General features: G+C 58.9%; 1 protein-coding gene across 1 annotated transcript in view; it reads right to left on the bottom strand.

Annotated features, from left to right (window-relative positions):
* Positions 1 to 241: 241 nt before the first annotated feature.
* Positions 242 to 17,431, bottom strand: part of TAB1 (TGF-beta activated kinase 1 (MAP3K7) binding protein 1) — a 31,652-nt gene continuing 14,462 nt past the window's right edge. Inside the window, exons 4-11 of the mRNA XM_036078593.2 lie at positions 11,093 to 11,179; positions 10,433 to 10,571; positions 9,370 to 9,483; positions 8,674 to 8,785; positions 6,510 to 6,654; positions 4,722 to 4,944; positions 3,490 to 3,652; positions 242 to 1,937 (exon numbers count right to left, since the gene is read on the bottom strand). Coding sequence (XP_035934486.1) covers positions 1,730 to 1,937; positions 3,490 to 3,652; positions 4,722 to 4,944; positions 6,510 to 6,654; positions 8,674 to 8,785; positions 9,370 to 9,483; positions 10,433 to 10,571; positions 11,093 to 11,179 — 1,191 coding nt within the window. The 3' untranslated portion in view covers positions 242 to 1,729. The remainder of the gene's footprint in view (positions 1,938 to 3,489; positions 3,653 to 4,721; positions 4,945 to 6,509; positions 6,655 to 8,673; positions 8,786 to 9,369; positions 9,484 to 10,432; positions 10,572 to 11,092; positions 11,180 to 17,431) is intronic.

Raw genomic sequence — 17,431 nt, 5'->3', positions numbered from 1 at the left:
GGCCCCGCCGCTGCTCACAGGGCCCGGAGGACTTGGTCTGTGGCGGAACGGTCCCCTCTCCAGATGTGCGGGGACCGGGGGGCGCGGGGGTGCCGGACACCCAGCGCTGTCCCGCCGGGACGCAGGTCCCGTCAGAAGGCTGGTGCCGCCGGCTGCTGAGCGGGACCGGAGGAGGCATCCAGCCCCCCAGGCCGCTGCGACGTACCCGAGACCCGAGTAACAGCACTCTTAACACCCGATCTGTAAGACCACCTATTACTCTTTCTTTATTGCGGTAAAAAAGTGGTTCTATTTCTAGAGACCAAACAGCATCACAGAGCCATTCTCGGCAGAGAATTCTCTCTGTCCGCAAGCCCTCGCGACAGACTTTCAGTCTGCTCCCCTGCGGAACGGAGCTGGCCTCCAAGTGCAGGGCGGGAGACGCGGTCCTGCCCCGCACAGCACCCGGGGCCTTGGAGCTGGCCTCCGACTGTCCAGAGGCCGGGCGCCCCGGAGGCCGCACATGGCAGCCAGTCCCTGGGGCGTCGCGGGGCAGGAGCCTGGGGGCTGGGGAGCTGGGGAGCTGGGGAGGGATCCAGGGCGGCCTCCTGACTTCCGCTGCACCACTGACGGTGGGAGCCGGCACGTGTGAGTGCCCTGGGCCTGCCTCGTCCTGGGCCCGCAGGAATGGCCCTGCCAGTCTCTGCCCTCCAAAGGCGCAGAAGGCGTGCTCTCGGGGCCTGGGCTGGCCCGGTCCCGTCCCCAAATGTCTGCAAGAGTGGGGCGTGTCTCTGAAGCCCCTGATCACCCAGGGCACCTGGTATCCAAGAACCTCCTCCCCACTGTTCTTTCAAATGCGCCCCCCACCCCGACTCTTGACCTGTTTTTTCCTTAAAGCCGGCAGACTCATCGTCAGGGGTAAAGACGACTCCTTGTAGTGGCTCCCTAGCCTGTGGTGGTGAAGGGAAAACAACGCAGCACCAGCTCCCCCCGATCCGGGGCCTCCCCGCTCCTGGGGGAGCCTGACAAGAGCGTCCACGTCCTCACCTCTCCTGCACCCCCGTGTCTGGGGAGGCCCAGCCACACCCAGCCTACCCCCTCCGGTGGGCTCCAGGACCAGTGCTCCCCTTGGACCGGTCTCCTCTCGGTCCTCTTCACTTGACCTGCCCGTGTAGCCACCCAGGCTCCCCACGCCTCCCTTGGCCTTCCTGAACACTGACCACTGGCAACAACCTGGGGAGGCCCAGGGATGGGCGCAGGCTTCGAAGGTGCAGGTGCCACCGGGGGCTCCACTCTGGAGGCTGAGGAAGGAAGGGGGAACCCCCACCCAGGGCTGCAGGGGCAGAGAAAGCGGCGGCTGCCGGACCCATGGCATGCTGGGCCGCAGAACACCTCGCGCTGTGCCCCACACGGCAGGTCCCCCCTGCCCCCCGGCCAGCACGGCTTCTGCCCTGAGCCGTCTGTCTGAGAAACAGCAACGGTCCTGGCTGAGTCTGCCTGAGGGAGGGGCCTCCAGCCCCCCGTTGCCGGTGCCGGGGGCCAGGGCCGGTGTGCAGGGCTGCTCTCCAAGAGAACGTTCTCTGCAGCACCGAGGACGGCGGGGTGCGAGCGTGGTGCAGGCTGAGGACTGGGCACTCCCCGGGCCCGCACGGCAAAGGCAGACCACAGGAAAAGGCCCATCCGGCCCCGGAGCTCTGGGCCCCCTTGTCCCCAGGCTTGGTCCTGCTCGGGCCACATCCCCCAGCTGGGGCTATGGTGCTGTCATCACACTCTGCTCGCCATGGTCCACGCTCCAGAGGCGGTAAAACTCAGCAAAGTCCACGTAAGGCTCCACACGGCCGCCCTCACCAGGCGGGAGGGAGTGCGCGGGCCGGGAGCGGAAGAGGCCTCCGTCCGAGCTGGAACTGCTGCTGTGCGTGTGCGTGGTGGTGGACTGCAGCGTCAGGGTCGGGCTCTGGCTGTGGGGACCACAGGGGACAGTCAGTCAGGGACAGAGAGGCCCCTCAGGCCACGAGAGCCAGCCCGGTCGGATGTTCTCAAGGGCAGATGAAAACTCAAACGTATTTTCCAAGCTCTAGCTCTATATGGCTCCTTAAGTTAACTAGAATTTAATAGAACGGATCACTCGGTTCAAGGGCTTGATCACCACGCATCCCAGCGGCTACAGTATCGGACACAGAACATCCATCTCCCTCAGAGCAGTGCTGAGCTAGAGGTGGTCCACTCCAGCCTCTCCAAATCCCACTGACCACAGGCAGGCAAGGGCTCTTCTCCCCGAAAACTGGCTGGGTGGGACAGGCCCCCTGTCGTCAGAGCTCCCTGGGCACCCGGCTCTGTCACAAAGCACCTCACAGCCGGGCAGCACCTGCTAGCCGGCCGCCCCACACCCAACACTGCCCAGCACCCAGCCCTGGCCCACCCACAGCGGGGCCCACCTAACACCCAGACACAGGCCGAAGGGAAGGGCCGTTTAGGGGCCCCAGGAGCAGAGGTGCGGCAGGATGGCTGGTTCTCCCGCCTGGCCTGGGACCCCTGCTGTCCCGCTCTGCCTCTGTGGACACTGCTGGTGGTTTCCTCCGGGCAGCCCTGCACTCAGGATGCCCACCGCTCGGCTGCCTGGCAGGCCCCGCTGGCCCCCAGCAGCAGCAGCTCTGGTGGCAATGGGGGCAGGGAGCCAGAAGGCCCCCTGGGAGGCAGAGGCCGACAGCACCACTCCCTCCTGGGCGGCCCTTCCAATCGGCCACATCCTCTGAGTGGGCTGGGTGTGGCATCCCTATTATTCTGCGCAGGGCTGGAATGTGGAAACCAGATCCCCGTCCCCTGGCGTGGTGGGGTTGGGGGGGTGGACATTCCACAGAAGGGAAGGGGCTGGAGGGACACAGACCTGTGAGGCAGGTCTGCAGTGAGGAGGGGGGCCAGTCGGCGCACCCCTAGGCTCTGGGCCTCCTGCTGCCTCCGCCCCTCCCCCCTGCCTTAAACTAGACGACTCACTGTAAAGCTAAACTGGGACGCTTTAGTCAGAGCACCCACAGGCCAAACAATGTCCGCCAAGCGTGGATGCCACCGGGGAGGCTCCGAGATGGGGAGAAGATGGGAAAAGAGAAAAGAACAGGAGAACCTTCCCATTAAAGGAAAACGAATCTGTGGGACCCACGGGAAAGCACGAACAGCAGGCTGTCTGCATTAGAGGCCTATCTCCTCCCAGCCTGCCTCGCCCACTCTGCCCCCGAACCTCCACCCCTCCCAGGTCTGGGTTCAGTGAGCTGCTGGAACCTGCAGGGCTGCCTCCTCCTGCCTCCGGGTCTGGGGAGGACCCCCAGGGATGGAGCTGGGGGATGTGAGAGGCACAGGACCCCAGCGCACCTCACCCAACATCACTCGACCCCAGGACTCGGCCCTGGCCACTGCTGTCCAGGTACTGAGGGCTGTCCCAGGAGGCAGGCTGTCCCAGGAGGCAGGCTGTCCCAGGAGGCAGGCCTGCAGGAAGCTGGGGGCGGGGTGAGGGCTTACTTGGTGAGGGTGGGAGTGGCTTCGTCCAGGGTGGAGGCGCTGTGGGCCCCATTGAGCAGCTGGCCCTGGGAGGGCATGACGAGGGAGAGGGTCACGCTGGTCTTGCTGGTGCTCTGGGCGCTGGAGTACGGCACGGAGACGGGGTACACACGTCCTCCTGCAGCTTGGGGAGGAAGAGAGCAGTGGGCCGCAGGGAGTGGCTGAGGGGGGATCCCTGGGGTGCTGGGAACAGGGCTGCCGTGGGGCCTGCTGGGGGCAGTGTCTGAGGGGCCGAGTAGGTGGGCAGCGGCCAGGCCTGGCTCCCAACACCGCCCCTTGGGACAGTGAAGGGGTGTCTGTCTCAGGGCAGACTCTTCCAGGTGGCAGCTGGGGGAGGGGGGCTCATCTCAGCAACAAAGCACCAGTGGTACTTAAAGCAGGAGGAGAGTATGCGCTGAGCTGCCTCTAGGAAAGGGTTACTGCCAGGCTTCCCACGGTGCTCTCAGCCCAGGGGTAAGCTGAGGTTGGCCCAGCAAAAATCTGGTTGCAAAAACAAGTTAGAGAAAATCGGGTGACCCTGGTGTCCGTGGGGAAACAAATCCATTGCTTGTGTGCTAAGCCCTGCTTGTCTGAAAAAAGAAAAGGAAACACAGCCCCTAGGAATTGATGGTCTCGACACTGAGCGGCCCTGGGAGAGAAACAGAAAAGGACCAGCACCTCTCTTCCTGAGCAACCTGATCACAGAATTACAAAGGCAGAAAACAAAGCGTCTCGGCCTCACCCCCGACAAGGCCCAGGGACAGAGCCAGGCTTCGGGGGACCCTCTGTCCACATGTGTAACCTCGCCTCCCTCTCTTCCTTCCAGAGCCTCAGCTCCTCAGTAAAAGGGGGAGCCACCTGCACCTAGGGTTTTCAGGAGGCCTCAGGGAACTCCGTGGACCCAGCAGACACCCAAGCAGTGGCGGCTACCATCCTTATTATGTGGCCTTGTGGCTTGGCAAAGCGCTTGTTCACGCACTCAGGCCTTTAGGAGGTCTGCCGGGCAGGTGCTAGGATCCTCATTTCACAGGCAAAAGGAAAAAAAAAAACCAACAACAAACTCAGATCAGAAAGCTTAAAAGTCAGAGAGACCAGATTAGAACGGTTCCAAGCCAGGCCTCTGGCTCCACGTCTACTCCAGGCAGCAAGGCTCACCCCAAGCCTGGTCCCAGCCGGCCTCCTCAGGTGGCTCCCCGTCTACACTGCGCACGTACCTGGGGCCGGGGACGGTGTGGGCTGGCTCATCTCGCCCAGCGGGTAGCCAAAGTTCCTCACCAGCAGGGTCATGTCCTCGTGCCTCGGGCAGAACTTGGCACGCTCGCCGCCGCTGGCAAAGGTGTCCCCGTGGATGCGCTTCACCCGGTCCACCACGGCCTGGGCCACGGCATCCAGGGAAGTCTGCTTGGCGAACTCGGTGTCGATCATGGCGGCGATCTCCTGGGGGGAAGGGGGAGCAAAACCTGGTGAGGAACAGGGAGGGGGCGCCCAGGACTGCGGCCCATGACTTCAGAGCTGAATCCAGATGCTTGGGGGGCATCAGCCAAGCAGGTGAAGGAAGTCTTCACCAGCCAAGCCTGTAATCTGAGCTCTTCAAGGTATTCAGGATAATTCTTCTGGAACTTTCTCATTAGAAAAGGTGTGACCTTGTGATCTCTCCAATTGTTGGCTTCCACACCAATAAAATGGGGGATAATATCCACCTCGCTGGGTTATGAGGAGGATTAAATTGCACAGTGGGAGGGCACCCTGGAGACCACGAAAAAGCCTGGTACGAATTGCTGTTATTATCAAGTTTCCTTTCCTGGAACAAACTTACTGTAGGCTACATTACACCATTTTTGTTAGAAATAGGGAATATAGAATGAAGACAGGCCTCAGAGAAGTCCACTTCCAGTTTACTCTAGAACCCAGCAAAAGCCACTGGATAATTCTTTGGCAAAGACCAAAAACAAGGAAAAGAAAAAAAAAAATCACACTGACAGTAAGTTCACAAACACAAACACAAAATCCTCCACATGACGGCTGGCCTGAGTCTCTTGGAGGTAGGAGAGCTGGGGCAGGTCACAGGAGATGACCCGAGCCCGTCTGGGGTGGGCTCAGGTCCATCACTGACCGGCCGTCACCTCAGAACCTCAGGCAAGCCCCTGAACTCCATGAGCCCCAAGTTCCCTAACTTGACGTGGCAGTGAGCCCCTGCCTCTTGGGTTACACGGCTACTGGCAGGAACGATAAGACAAAATGGATGAAAAACCCTGAACAGGGGTTATCAGGAGTCAGGCACATGAAACATTTTCTTCCTAATTTTTAATTAAAAAGAGGACAAAGCAGAAAAAGTTACTTTCCTACAGGAAGCACAAATGGAAGGAGACACACAACCTGAATTCACTATCCAAGGTCAGGAAAAGGTAGCTTCCCTTCAAAATCATCCTTGAGGTGACTGTCTCGAAGCCATAGCGTTAGGGACAATTGTCTGACACGTGTGCTCTCAGCATTGGAAAAATAAGCGGCTCCCACTGGCAGGGGACCCAGGCTTATCACACCTCGTCCTCATCACAATCCCAAAAAGGTAGATATTATCACCTCCTGTGTCAGAGAGGAGGAGCAAGCTGTGAGCAAGTGCAGCTCAGAGGGGAGGGGAGGGGAGGCGGAGGGAGGCTCAGGCTCAGGCCATACCCTCTGGGCTCTCCTCCTTGGACCAGGGCCCTTCTCAGACACACTCCAGAGCAATGTGCCCCTGGAAATTCACTTCCTGGGGTCCTGGGGACAGAGCCTGCTTCAAGCCCAGAACAAGCACAGCTCTTGGGTGGGATGGGTATTCCCGGAGCGCTGGACATTTTCTTCCCCCAGCTTTGAACGCACAGAAGCTGTCTGGTGAGGGCATTTGAGAACCGGAGCTCTGGGTCCCTGAGCACCGTGGAGCGAGCAGGAGGGCTGGCTGGGTCCCCAGGGGAGCACACCGCGCTGCGGGCTGGCTGGCGGCGCTCTGCCCGGGCCGGGCTCACCTGGTTGGCCTGCCCGGGCCCGTGGGCGGCCTCCAGAGCCTTGTAGAGCCCCTCCGACATCAGCACCAGGAAGCCAGTCACCCCATCCAGGGGCTGCGCACCGTGGATCTCGGGCTCCGCGATAATCGGCTTGGACTTGGCGGCACTGTGGGAAGAGAGCGTGGGGAGAGCTGTGCTTGGAAGGGCCCCAGGGGACATTTCTTCTGCTGAAGGCAAGAATCCACCCAGGATGTAAAGTAAAATACACATGTGACAAGAGGAAAAGAAACAGAGGAAAGAGAAGACCAGAAAAACAGACCTGTCTTCTGAGGGTGGCTCCTAACGTAAAGCTCTGAGGGCCCGGAGAGCCAGTGGGGCCGCTGGGGTCAGGACGGTGAGGGTCGGTGCCTGATGCTGGCCCCGGGCCCCATCCCCTGTCCACAGCCCCCGTGCGGTGGCAGGAGGGACAGCACGAGGGTGGGGATCACTTTTAGAAGCCCACTTCTCCCAGGCTCCTCCAGAACGAGTACCCACGCATACCCCACGGCCACTCCCCGGGGGCGCGGGGACCCTTCACCGAGGGGCTAGCAGAGCCAGAACGTCACAAAGCGCCAACAGGTGCGCACGCGGAGGCAAGTCTAAGACGTTCCTGGCAACAGCGCTTGGAAGAGCAGAGTCTGGAAATATCCTGGGAGCCCATGAGTAGGGGCCGGCGAGCGCCGCTGCAGGCCTGCTCCGGGCCCCCGGGAGCCGTTTCAGAGAGCGCCACCAGCCTACCCTGCGCCGCGCAGGGGGGAGGACAGCATCCATCCGGAATCGAGGGGGGTGCAGGGCGCTGGAAAGGGTAGGCCAGCCCAGTGGGTGTTTTGGGAAGAGGGCTTCCCCCCGCAAACACCCCCCCCACACATGCGCACAGGAGCTCCGGGGCAGGATGCGGGAGAGACCAGCAGCTTCTGGGGAAGGAGTCCAGGCTCGGGGTGGGAGGAAAACTTCCTTTTCACTGTGTATCCTTGGCACTATTTGAATTGTTTTGAACCACATATGTACTTTCCAATTAAGCAAACAGAACCCCACAAATTAGAGACAAAAGTTTCCAAACTCAACTGCCTAAATCTCGTGAGAGTAAGGAGTGGTAACCATGCTTTCTAGGCCATGAGGAGTCTGGCTCCGATGCTGGGGACTCTGGTATGACCCCCCATAGCTCTCTCTGGTTGTGACGGCAACACACACCTCCCGGTCCCCCCCAACACCCCATACACCCAAACCACACCCCCCCCCACATACCACAACCCCCCCACACCGCATACACCCACCACACACACCACCCCCACACATACATGCCACACCCCTCCACATACCACAGACATACACACCCCCCCAAGCCCCCCACCCCCCACCCCTCCCCCACACACCGCACACACCCCACATATATCCCACACCCTCCCACACACCACACACACCACACCACATACTGCGCACACACACACGAACCCCCCCCATGTCTATTTTCCCAATCAATATTAAGGACGTTGCTCTGGATTCAGGATGCCTGGGTTCCAGTCCTGCCTCAGCCCCTGCCAGCCCTGTGACCAGGCAGGCTCCCTGATGTCCCTGCGTCTGTTTCCTCAGATGAACATACCTTTGGGGCAACAACAGTACCTACCTCACAGGGCCCGAGTGAGGACTGAGTAAGACTGTGTGTAAAGAGCTGGGCACAGGCTTGGTACAGTAACGGCCCACAATCATCACTGCTGCCCATTTGCTGCCCTGAGCCCTGGGTGGCACCCGGAAGGGAAGTGTCCTCGGAGGGCCGTGTCCACTTCATCCTGCACCTCTGCCCCGGGCCCAGCCACAGGCAGCACGGATGAGCAGGCCTGCGGGCCGTCCCTATCCACACCTGGCGGCCCGTGCCGACGCTGGTCACTCCTGTCAGGCCCTGTGGCACTGGCTGCTGCCCTCGGCTTTGACTCAGCTCCCCAACCTGACCCCTTGCCAGCCCAGCTCTACGGAACGCCCGCTCCCGGCCTGTTGGGTCTAGGGCCACACACCAACCTCTCTGGAGGAAGGAAAGTCTTCTTGGGCTCTCAACTACCTCAACTGCATCTTTTTGTCCCTAGAGCCTAAAATCTGCTTCTGCCCAGACCCTCTTGGCCTTACAAACGGGGCAGCGAGGCCGGCTGCCTACCTGAGTAGGTCGACGTCAGTGTAGCCATATTTGACCTTGTAATCCCCGATGCGTCTGGTGCTCTCCTGCCCACAGATGATCCCCACTTGCTTGATCTTTCCTGCATCCAAACCTGCCAGAGGGAGAACAGGACAATCCCAGATCCTGTTCATCATGAAGAACGAAAAGAACTGCATACAGACATAGCCCCCAAAACAAGGCAAAGAAGACCCTCTGAACGGAAAATGAAGTCACATCAGGGCACCCTAGGGAGCAGCTCACACGGAGCGCCCCAGCGTCCTCAGTGCCCAGCCCCATCAGAACGCCCCCTCCCTCAGGGCCCTGGGCAGGGAGGGAACGGCTACGCCGTGGTGGCTGTGACCTTGGGACTTCTCTGGCCTCTTAGTCTCTAGCAATCATAGTACCCACTGCATGCTCGGTACTCTTAGAAGCACTTTACATATAAGGACTCTTAACCCTCACGATGCCCTGCGGCAGGTGTTACTACGATCCTCATTATAGATGGGGAAACTGAGGCACAAAAAACTTCCAAAATTCTGAACATCACCAGCTAGTAAGGGGCAGAGCTGGGATCCAACCCCAGGCAGGCTGGTCCCAGGCCCAAGGTCACAGCCTGAGCACTTCACTCCTCTCCCTACACGGCCCCCAGAAGAGGACAGAGGGTGAGCCATGGGGGTCGGCCCCACCCTGACTCACCCAGCTGAGAGAGGCGGAAGAGCTCGTCCTCGTTCTCTGTGGTGTGGTCCACGTTCAGCTGGGTCACCTGCAGCCCGTCCACCGTGGATTTGCATAAAAGGGCACGATTTGTACCTGCAGGAGAATTTGAGAAGCTGAGCCAAGTCTGCATAAGGGGAGGATACGGGGAGGAACAGACGTGTTGAGCGGAGAGAGAGAGAGAGAGAGGAGGCAGGCATCTCACACAGGGAAATCCTTGAAACGAGCAAAGAAAATAGGCTTAGACCACTGGGGTGAGTCACCAGTCAGGGCATGCTGATGATATTAAGGAATTAGGTTAAACTTTCCCAGTGTCATCCTAGGATAATTATGATTTTTACTAGGAGACCTTTTCTCTAGAGAGACGTACTAAACTATTTACAAAGAGATAACATGACATGATGTCTGGGGTTCACGGGGACAAAGGGCTGGAGAAGAAATGAGATTGGTCTCGAGGAGGTGACTGTTGGGGCTGGGGGATGGGCACACGGGTGTTCACTCCCTGCTTTTCACCCTATCTTTTCACATTTTTGAGTTTTGTCCACAATGAAATCTTAAGGAAAAGAGAGACATTATCAGTGGGGTCTCTACACCACTCCTACAGTAATCTGCACCCTGTGGGTAAGACCTTGGGTTCCTAGATGGCCTCTTCTTTGCCCACAAATCCAAATATCCTTATGGCCCCTCACCCAGCCCATCTCGCCACCCCTCCTGGGATGCCGAGTGGGTCTTCCACAGCCAGGCAACCTCTTCCAGGAGAGGAAGCCACTGAGGTGACCCAGAGAGGGGACACAACTCGCCCATAGCCAGTTGGGGCAGAGTGGGGACGACAGCCAGGAGGCCTGCCTCCTAGCCGGTACCGCTAACTCCCCGCACTGGGACTGGGGCATTCCTGTGCAGAAATAGGGAAACGGACCCCATGGCCTCAGGAGACACGGGCTGGAGGGCTTACATGTCTGGGAAGCAGACTGCCCAAAGAACACACAGGCCTTGAGGCTGATCTCTCGCCCAGCACTCCCCGCCCTGGGACAGGTAGGTGGCTCACCGACATTGGCGACGTAGAGCTTGTTGTTGAGCAGGACCGCCACGACAGCCATGGCTCCTCCCGAAATCTCCCTCTCCAGTACCTTGAGTCTTTCGAGGATCTTCTGATACTGAGGAGGCAGCTGGTGCTGAGGGACACCCTACAGGCCATCATCAGGGGGTCAGAGCAGGCTGGGTCCTCGGAGACCATCTCACCAGCTGTCCCTCCCTTAAAAGGCAAGGATCCGAGGGCCTGGCCGGGATGAAGCCGCACCGCAGCTCAAGGGCAGGCTTCTCGCACGAAGGCCAGACATGACCTTACTCGTCCTGTCGGTTCTGGAAGTGCTGGTGGCTGATGTGGGGGGTGGGTGATGAGGGCTATGGACAGGTTCAGGTCGAGGACTGAGCTGGAAGGGCCTTTTCTCACATCCTTCACTGCCCACCCCCATGCCGAGCCCGAGTGAAGCTGCCCACAGTGGGCCAGGGAGGCCCCTCGGCGGGGGGGCGGGGGCTCTGCAAACGCACTGTTGCCCAGTCCCTCAGTCAGGAACTGTCCCCCTAATTCCTGCCTCTCTGGCCCAGTCATGTCAATGGCTGGGGAGTGACATGGCAGCTAAGTCCCTGCTCCTCGCAAAGCTGGGCCCTGGGGTGCTTCCCTGGGGGAGCAGGCTGGGGAGATTACCTCTGGCAGCTGGGACTGGAGGCTCGCCTTCTCGGCCAACGCGTCATCGATGGACTCCAGGAAGCTCCTTTCCACCACATCGAAGGCCTGGAGGCACAGAGGACAGGGAGGGGTGTCAGGGAAAAGGCCAGTTCAAAATACCATTGTCACCAGATACTGAAATGTCTATTAATAGTAACAAATTCTGGGGGTGCCTGGGTGGCTCAGGTGGTTGAGCATCTGCCTTTGGCTCAGGTCATGATTCCAGGGTCCCAGGATCGAGCCCCACGTCTCCCTGCTCAGCGGGGAGCCTGCTTCTCTCTCTGCCCCTCCCTCCTACTCTGCTCTCTCTTGCTATCTCTCTCTCTCTCAAATAAATAAAATCTTAAAAAAAATAGTGACAAATTCTGTACGAACTGCACGCATCACGTGGTAGGGGCTTCACACGTGGTACTGCGAGGCCTGTGGTTCCCACAGAGCCGTGCTGGACAGAGACGTCAGCCCCATGGGGCTGGAGCCCTCTAGGTAGCACTGCAGAGACCAGAGAGGCAGGAGCCTGCGGAGAGGTTCCGAGCAAGGCTTGGAATCAGGCCACCTGGGGTGAATCCCAGCTCTGCCACTTGTCCGCCGGGCAGTCTCCATCTCACCCACGAAGGAGACCAGCGCTGCTCTGGGGGGGGGACTGAGATAATCCACCCTGCGCACCCAGCACCTGGCTCAGCGGGAGCCAAGGGCAATGACACCTCGTATCATCACTACATCCTGCCGGTCAATTGCCCGTCAGCCGGTCACACTGCTGCCTTTCAGGGGGTAGAGGGGTGGGGGAAATAGCCGAGAATCACTGGCGCGGGGCCCTGAGGCCACGGAGGCCCTCTGGCCCAGGTGCTAAGGCTGGAAAACGGCCGGGAACACTGTTTTCGAGGAATAGGAATCCATCCTTCTCATCGAAAACTAAGTGCCTCTGGACGTGCTTCCAAAAAGAGATGCCAGGAGGAAAACCTCCAGAACATCAGCAAGCAGAAAGCAGAACTGGCCAGTGAGTCCCAGCAAACCCGAAGTGAGGAGGCAAGGCCCAGGGCTGCCTGCAGCCCCAAGAGGCTGAGAACCTAAGCCTCACCTGGATGAAAGGGATCACCCTAAATTACCGTTCCTACCAGAGCTCAGCCCTCTCCCACCACACCCCTTTGTCCAAGGTACATCCCTGACGCCCCTCTCCCCAGGAGGATCCCTCCAGAGCCCACCCTGCCACTTATGGGGAAGGACTGCAGCTGGCTGCCTGGTCCTGGACTCTGGGGATGTGGAGAGCCCCTGTGTGACGGGAACAACTTTTGAGAAAAACAACTTTGCCTTTGAGTGGCTGCCTACATGTCTGACAGGGTGACAGCCCTGCTCCTAACCAGAGTCTGGACACTTAGATAATGGCCCGAGCTCAGGAGTCCCACCAAAAATTCCTGCTTCGCAGTTCCTGGGGCACCTTTTAAAATAACCACGTAGAGTTAAGGCTATGAAAAGTAGTGACCTCCACCCCAACCACCTTGTTAGTAACAGGTGCTTGCCACCCTGCTCTTTATCTCGTGCTGGCTCCTGACCTGGGAGGGAGGACTGTCCACCTACCCACCCCCGCTCAATGGCGCCCTCTTGCTTCTGGGATCTGTAAGTAATAATAAATCTGTGGCAGGTGGGATTGCACCTTCGGTCAGAGCAGTCCTGTGGGTCTCCCGTCCCCAGAGGGGGTGCCTGGAGGCTGAGGGGGCTACCTGCCAACCTCATGACATCATCTTTATACAATATACCTGCTCTGGCTTCTCAGCGCAACTGGTGACAAGGATGGGCTTGGGGGTGGGGGCAGTCTGTCCTACATGATGCCTGGGAGCTGCGAACGGCTTGCTAACTTGCTCCCCCAGACTGATCCGGTTCTCCGGGAAGGGACCACTGCTTGCTGGCCGTCCGCGGTGTCGCCTGGCACCACGCCGGGTGCTGCTACAAATGCCCACCCTAAACTGTTCGTGCTGTGAAAGGTCAGGCTCCCCCGCAGAGACCGGCCAGCAAGCCCCGATCTGAGGCAGATGTTTCCCATTCGTCTCTGAATGAGACCCCACTGGGTGTCTGGTCTGGAGGTGACTGGTTATAATCGCAGGTGAAAGCCGAGCCCCAGTGAGCTAACTAGGACAGTAGGGTTCTGCCTCCTTCCCAGCAGGGGCGCAGGCTACACGGCCCCCGGGAGCCGAGGAGAGTTCCCCTAGATTAGTGCCGGAAAAGGAGGCTGGCTGCTGGGCCCGCCGAGCTTGGGCGGCCCGCCCTAACCGGTGGCACAGACAACTCCACCAGGGGCATCCCGGCACCCCGGGTCAGCGCCTTCTCTGTTGTGTTCCCTGCTGTCACAAATCATCCCCCAACCCCAGGGCATGCTGGGAGTCCCGCCCCTGGCGTGCTACACCAGAACGAATCCTCACTAAAAGCAGGGCCCCTGAGCACACGCTACCAGCTCCTCCCCAGTCCCCAGAGGCTGCAAAACTACTAGGCTCTTGGAAAGCTCTGCTGAAACGGCTCAGGCCTCCCTGAGCGCCGCGGTGTAACAGGCCCAGCTGTTGCTGCTACGTTCTTGGGGCCGCGGGGCCCTCCCGGACACACTGGTGAGCGCTGCACCGGAGGAGCTGCCTCCCCGGACGTATACCGGGCCACCCCAGAGCCGGAGGCGGCGGCACGGGTCGGGAAGGAGACAACCTCCGTCCCAGGTGTTCCTGGCTACCTTCCATCGCACCACAATGTCCAATGATGACCAGCGTGGCCCGGAAATGGAGGCCGGTAACTATACCAGGCTGGCAATGCAAGATCTTCTAGAAACATTTGTTCAAAGTGGGGAGAAGGGTGCTGACTGACTCTTACGGGACTTTGAACTGGCTCCGAGCCGCTCTTTGCAGCGGCTGAGATGGGTCAGTCTGGCTAGCCTGGCCAACAGCTCTAAAATTCATAATTGGTTAAAAAAACAAAACAAACCACCCAAGGTACTAAGGACCCATTTTATTAGAGACACCCTAGAGGACCCCCGGACTTGGCGCCACAGGGCCTCCAAAGGTGTCAAGCCACAGAGGCAGGAGACAGACAAAATCAAAAAGGCGGTGGGCTCTGAGGAAGAGATCCCCTAAGCCTCGGGAGCCCTCGGAGATAAGGAGGAAGATGCTCCGCCTCTCCTGACTCAGATTTAAGCCCAAATCTTGTTTGCCCCTATAGCCAGGAACCAAATGGAGGGGCCCTAGGGGATACGGAGGCTTCTGGGCCCCTTCTGGGTACCCACGGAGGGGTGGCCTGCAACCCTCCTGAGATGACCCATAGGCCTCTCTGGGTAGCTCCGGAGGTCAAGGACCCTTCATGACTTGCTCTCAAGATGGCCAGGACCCAAGTTAGAGGTCTTGGCTCAGGTGCTGTGGATGCTGTCACCTCCTGGCATGCCCCAGCCCCAACAGCAGGATCTGGATCCCGGGCCCTGACCTCTGAGAGGGGCAGCTGCCCAAGCCCCTGCCCCAGGGACCCAGCCATCCCCTGGGGCCTGTCCCTCCTCCAGGAGACAACCATCCGTATACTTCTCTAATTACCCACTGGGACACATAAAGACATAAAGACATTTTACTGCTCTTGTGGACACTTCCTGGGAACCCCTCCCCAGATCAGTGAGGGGCACCCTTTAAAAGACAAGGCGTAACAGGCAAGATATAGAAGGCGTTCAACCTCCATGGGATGGGATCCACCTGCAACACAGAGGTGGGGCTATTGTCCCACATAAAATTCAAGGGCCTTAACTGGTCCTGTAAAGGCTGGGAAATTCCACTCGAGGTTAAACACCAACTGTGAACTATTCAGCCTCCCACCACACTAGGGCAAGCCCGCCACGCCCTGTGTCTCCTCACACTTCGGAGGCAACACACACCACACTCTCCTCCATTCTCGATCCAGGCACCAGCAAAGCAGGGAGAAGCTCCACAGCGAGCTCGAGCTTGAAAGCCTGCTGGCTCGGGGCACCTGGGTGGCTCAGGCAGTTAAACGTGGCTCAGGTCATGATCCCGGGGTCCTGGGATCGAGCCCCACGTCGGGCTCCCTGCTCGGCAGGAGCCTGCTTCTCCCTCTCCCTCTGCCGCTCCCCCTGCTTGTGCTCGCTCTCTCTCTGTCTCTCGCTCTCTTGGTCAAATAAAGAAATAAAATCTTAAAAAAAAAAAAAAAAAAGAAAGCAAGCAAGCCCGCTCCCTTGTTCCCTTGGCTCCTTCTTCCAGGTGGCCTAGGCGTCCTGGGGACGACGGACTAACCACGGCCCCTCCTGGCTGCCTGTGGGCTTCCGGCCCAGACGGCTGCACGCCCTCAGAACCTCGGATTCTGGCTCCTTCATGGGCTGTTAGCAACCGAGGCCCTCACGGACTGGGGCTGCCCTACTCACTTTCCTCATGATATCAGAGATCAGGGACGGCTCCCGGCAGTGGCTCAACACCGCTACGGAGGGCAATTTGCCACAGCGGAAAGGGTCCCTTGGGGAATGGGCTAAACTCAGCAGGGCAGGTCTTTCCCAACTGCAGGAGGATGCGGCTTCCGCGCTCCTCAGCCACCTGCCCACGGACCTTGGGGAAGCGGTGACAGAGCCACCACTGCCTGAGGCCCCGGCGAGCTGGGACAGCGAAGGGGGTCCGTGCGCCTCATGGATGGCAGCACCCCCGACTGTGGCATGGCGGGGTCGGCTCGGCCTGCTCAGGACAAATGGCTGCACCGTGCACGGCTGCCCACGACAAGCCTCTCGTCCATAGTTTTACCGACTCACGGGCAGCTGCTCACAGGCTGGCGGTTTGGTCAGGCCAATGGCAGTGGGGTGACTTTCACAGGCAAGGCCGACCCATCTGGGCTGTTCCAGTTTGGAGGGCACCAGGGTGACGAAGGTCACCCGCACTCGAGCACACGCAAACACTAGCATACCAGGGGCTGTCTCTAACCTCCAGGTGGATTCCCTTGCCTGAATCCCAGTCACCACATATTTGGGGCTCCCAAGCACAACCCTCCACTCCGAGGACAACTCCACCAGCTCTCCGACCCTCTGCTCCACTGTTCCATACTCCTTCTTCCCTGGCCTAATGGGCCCCTCTGGTCCGCTATCCCTTCCAGTCTTGGGGGAGCTGTGACCACAAGGGCCTGAGCTCCAGAAGGGGCATTGTGCCCCTGGAGTGCTTGCAAAATGCACTGTTTTGAATTGCAAATTATGCTCCCAAACCAAAGGCCGGAAACTGCCATTCTTTGGGCCTGTGAGGGGACAAACCTCTTAGCTGCTGGCCAGTTGAATTCACCAGGCCACTTCCTCCATCGGTGGGCACGACTCACTGCACTGTTACAAGTGTGGTACGGGACCGGCTTATGGCCCGTACACCCACCTGGAACACCTCTGCGGGGCAGCAGTCTTTCTAAGTGCAACCTACCCCCGGCAAGGCCTCCTGACGCCATGACTCAGGTCCTCAGATCCAGGATCTCCTGTTACTGTCCATGTAACATAGCACTGGGCTCTCCAACAGGGCCTCCATGAACTTTCACCTCGATCACAGGCCTCTGGCATTGCTGAATGCCACAGTGGGCTTTTAAAATCTTTGCTCCTTAGGACGCCACCTGGCTCAGTCAGAAGAGCATGTGACTCTTGATCATGGGGTTGTAAGTTCGAGCCTCACGCCCCACGTTGGGTGTAGAGATTACTTAAAAAAAAAAATAAAATCGGGGCGCCTGGGTCGCTCAGTTGTTGGGCGTCTGCCTTCAGCTCGGGTCATAATCCCGGGGTCCTGGGATCAAGCCCCACCATCGGGCTCCCTGCTCAGCGGGAAGCCTGCTTCTCCTTCTCCCACTCCCCTTGCTTGTGTTCCCTCTCTCGTTGTGTCTCTCTCTCTCTGTCAAATAAATAAATAAAATCTTTAAAAAATAAATAAATAAATAAATAAAATAAAATCTTTTGGGGCGCCTGGGTGGCTCAATCAGTTAAACATCTGCCCTTGTCTCAGGTCATGATCTCAGGGTCCTGGGATTGAGTCCCGCACTGGACTCTCTGCTCAGCAGGGAGTCTGTTTCTCCCTCTCCCTCTGTGCCCTCTCTCTCAAATAAATAAATAAAATCTTTAAAAATAAATAAAATAAAATCTTTAAATAAATAAAATAAAATAAAAATAAGATCCTTGCTCCTTAAGTTACAGGGCAGTAAATAGCTCCTAAACTTCCTCACTGCCCGGGGCCCTTACCACTTTAAATTCTAGGCCCCACAGCCATCACGCTCCTCACACCCTGCCACCGGGAAAGGCTCCCAGAGCGGGTTCCTCTGCAGGAGAAGGAGCCGGCAGCATCTTCAGACCAA

Source organism: Halichoerus grypus, chromosome 6 (genome assembly GCF_964656455.1).
Source record: "Halichoerus grypus chromosome 6, mHalGry1.hap1.1, whole genome shotgun sequence".
In the NCBI taxonomy this organism is placed as follows: Eukaryota; Metazoa; Chordata; class Mammalia; order Carnivora; family Phocidae; genus Halichoerus; species Halichoerus grypus.
Note: the sequence above shows the minus strand (reverse complement) of the source record. Positions and strands in the feature narration are given on the sequence as shown.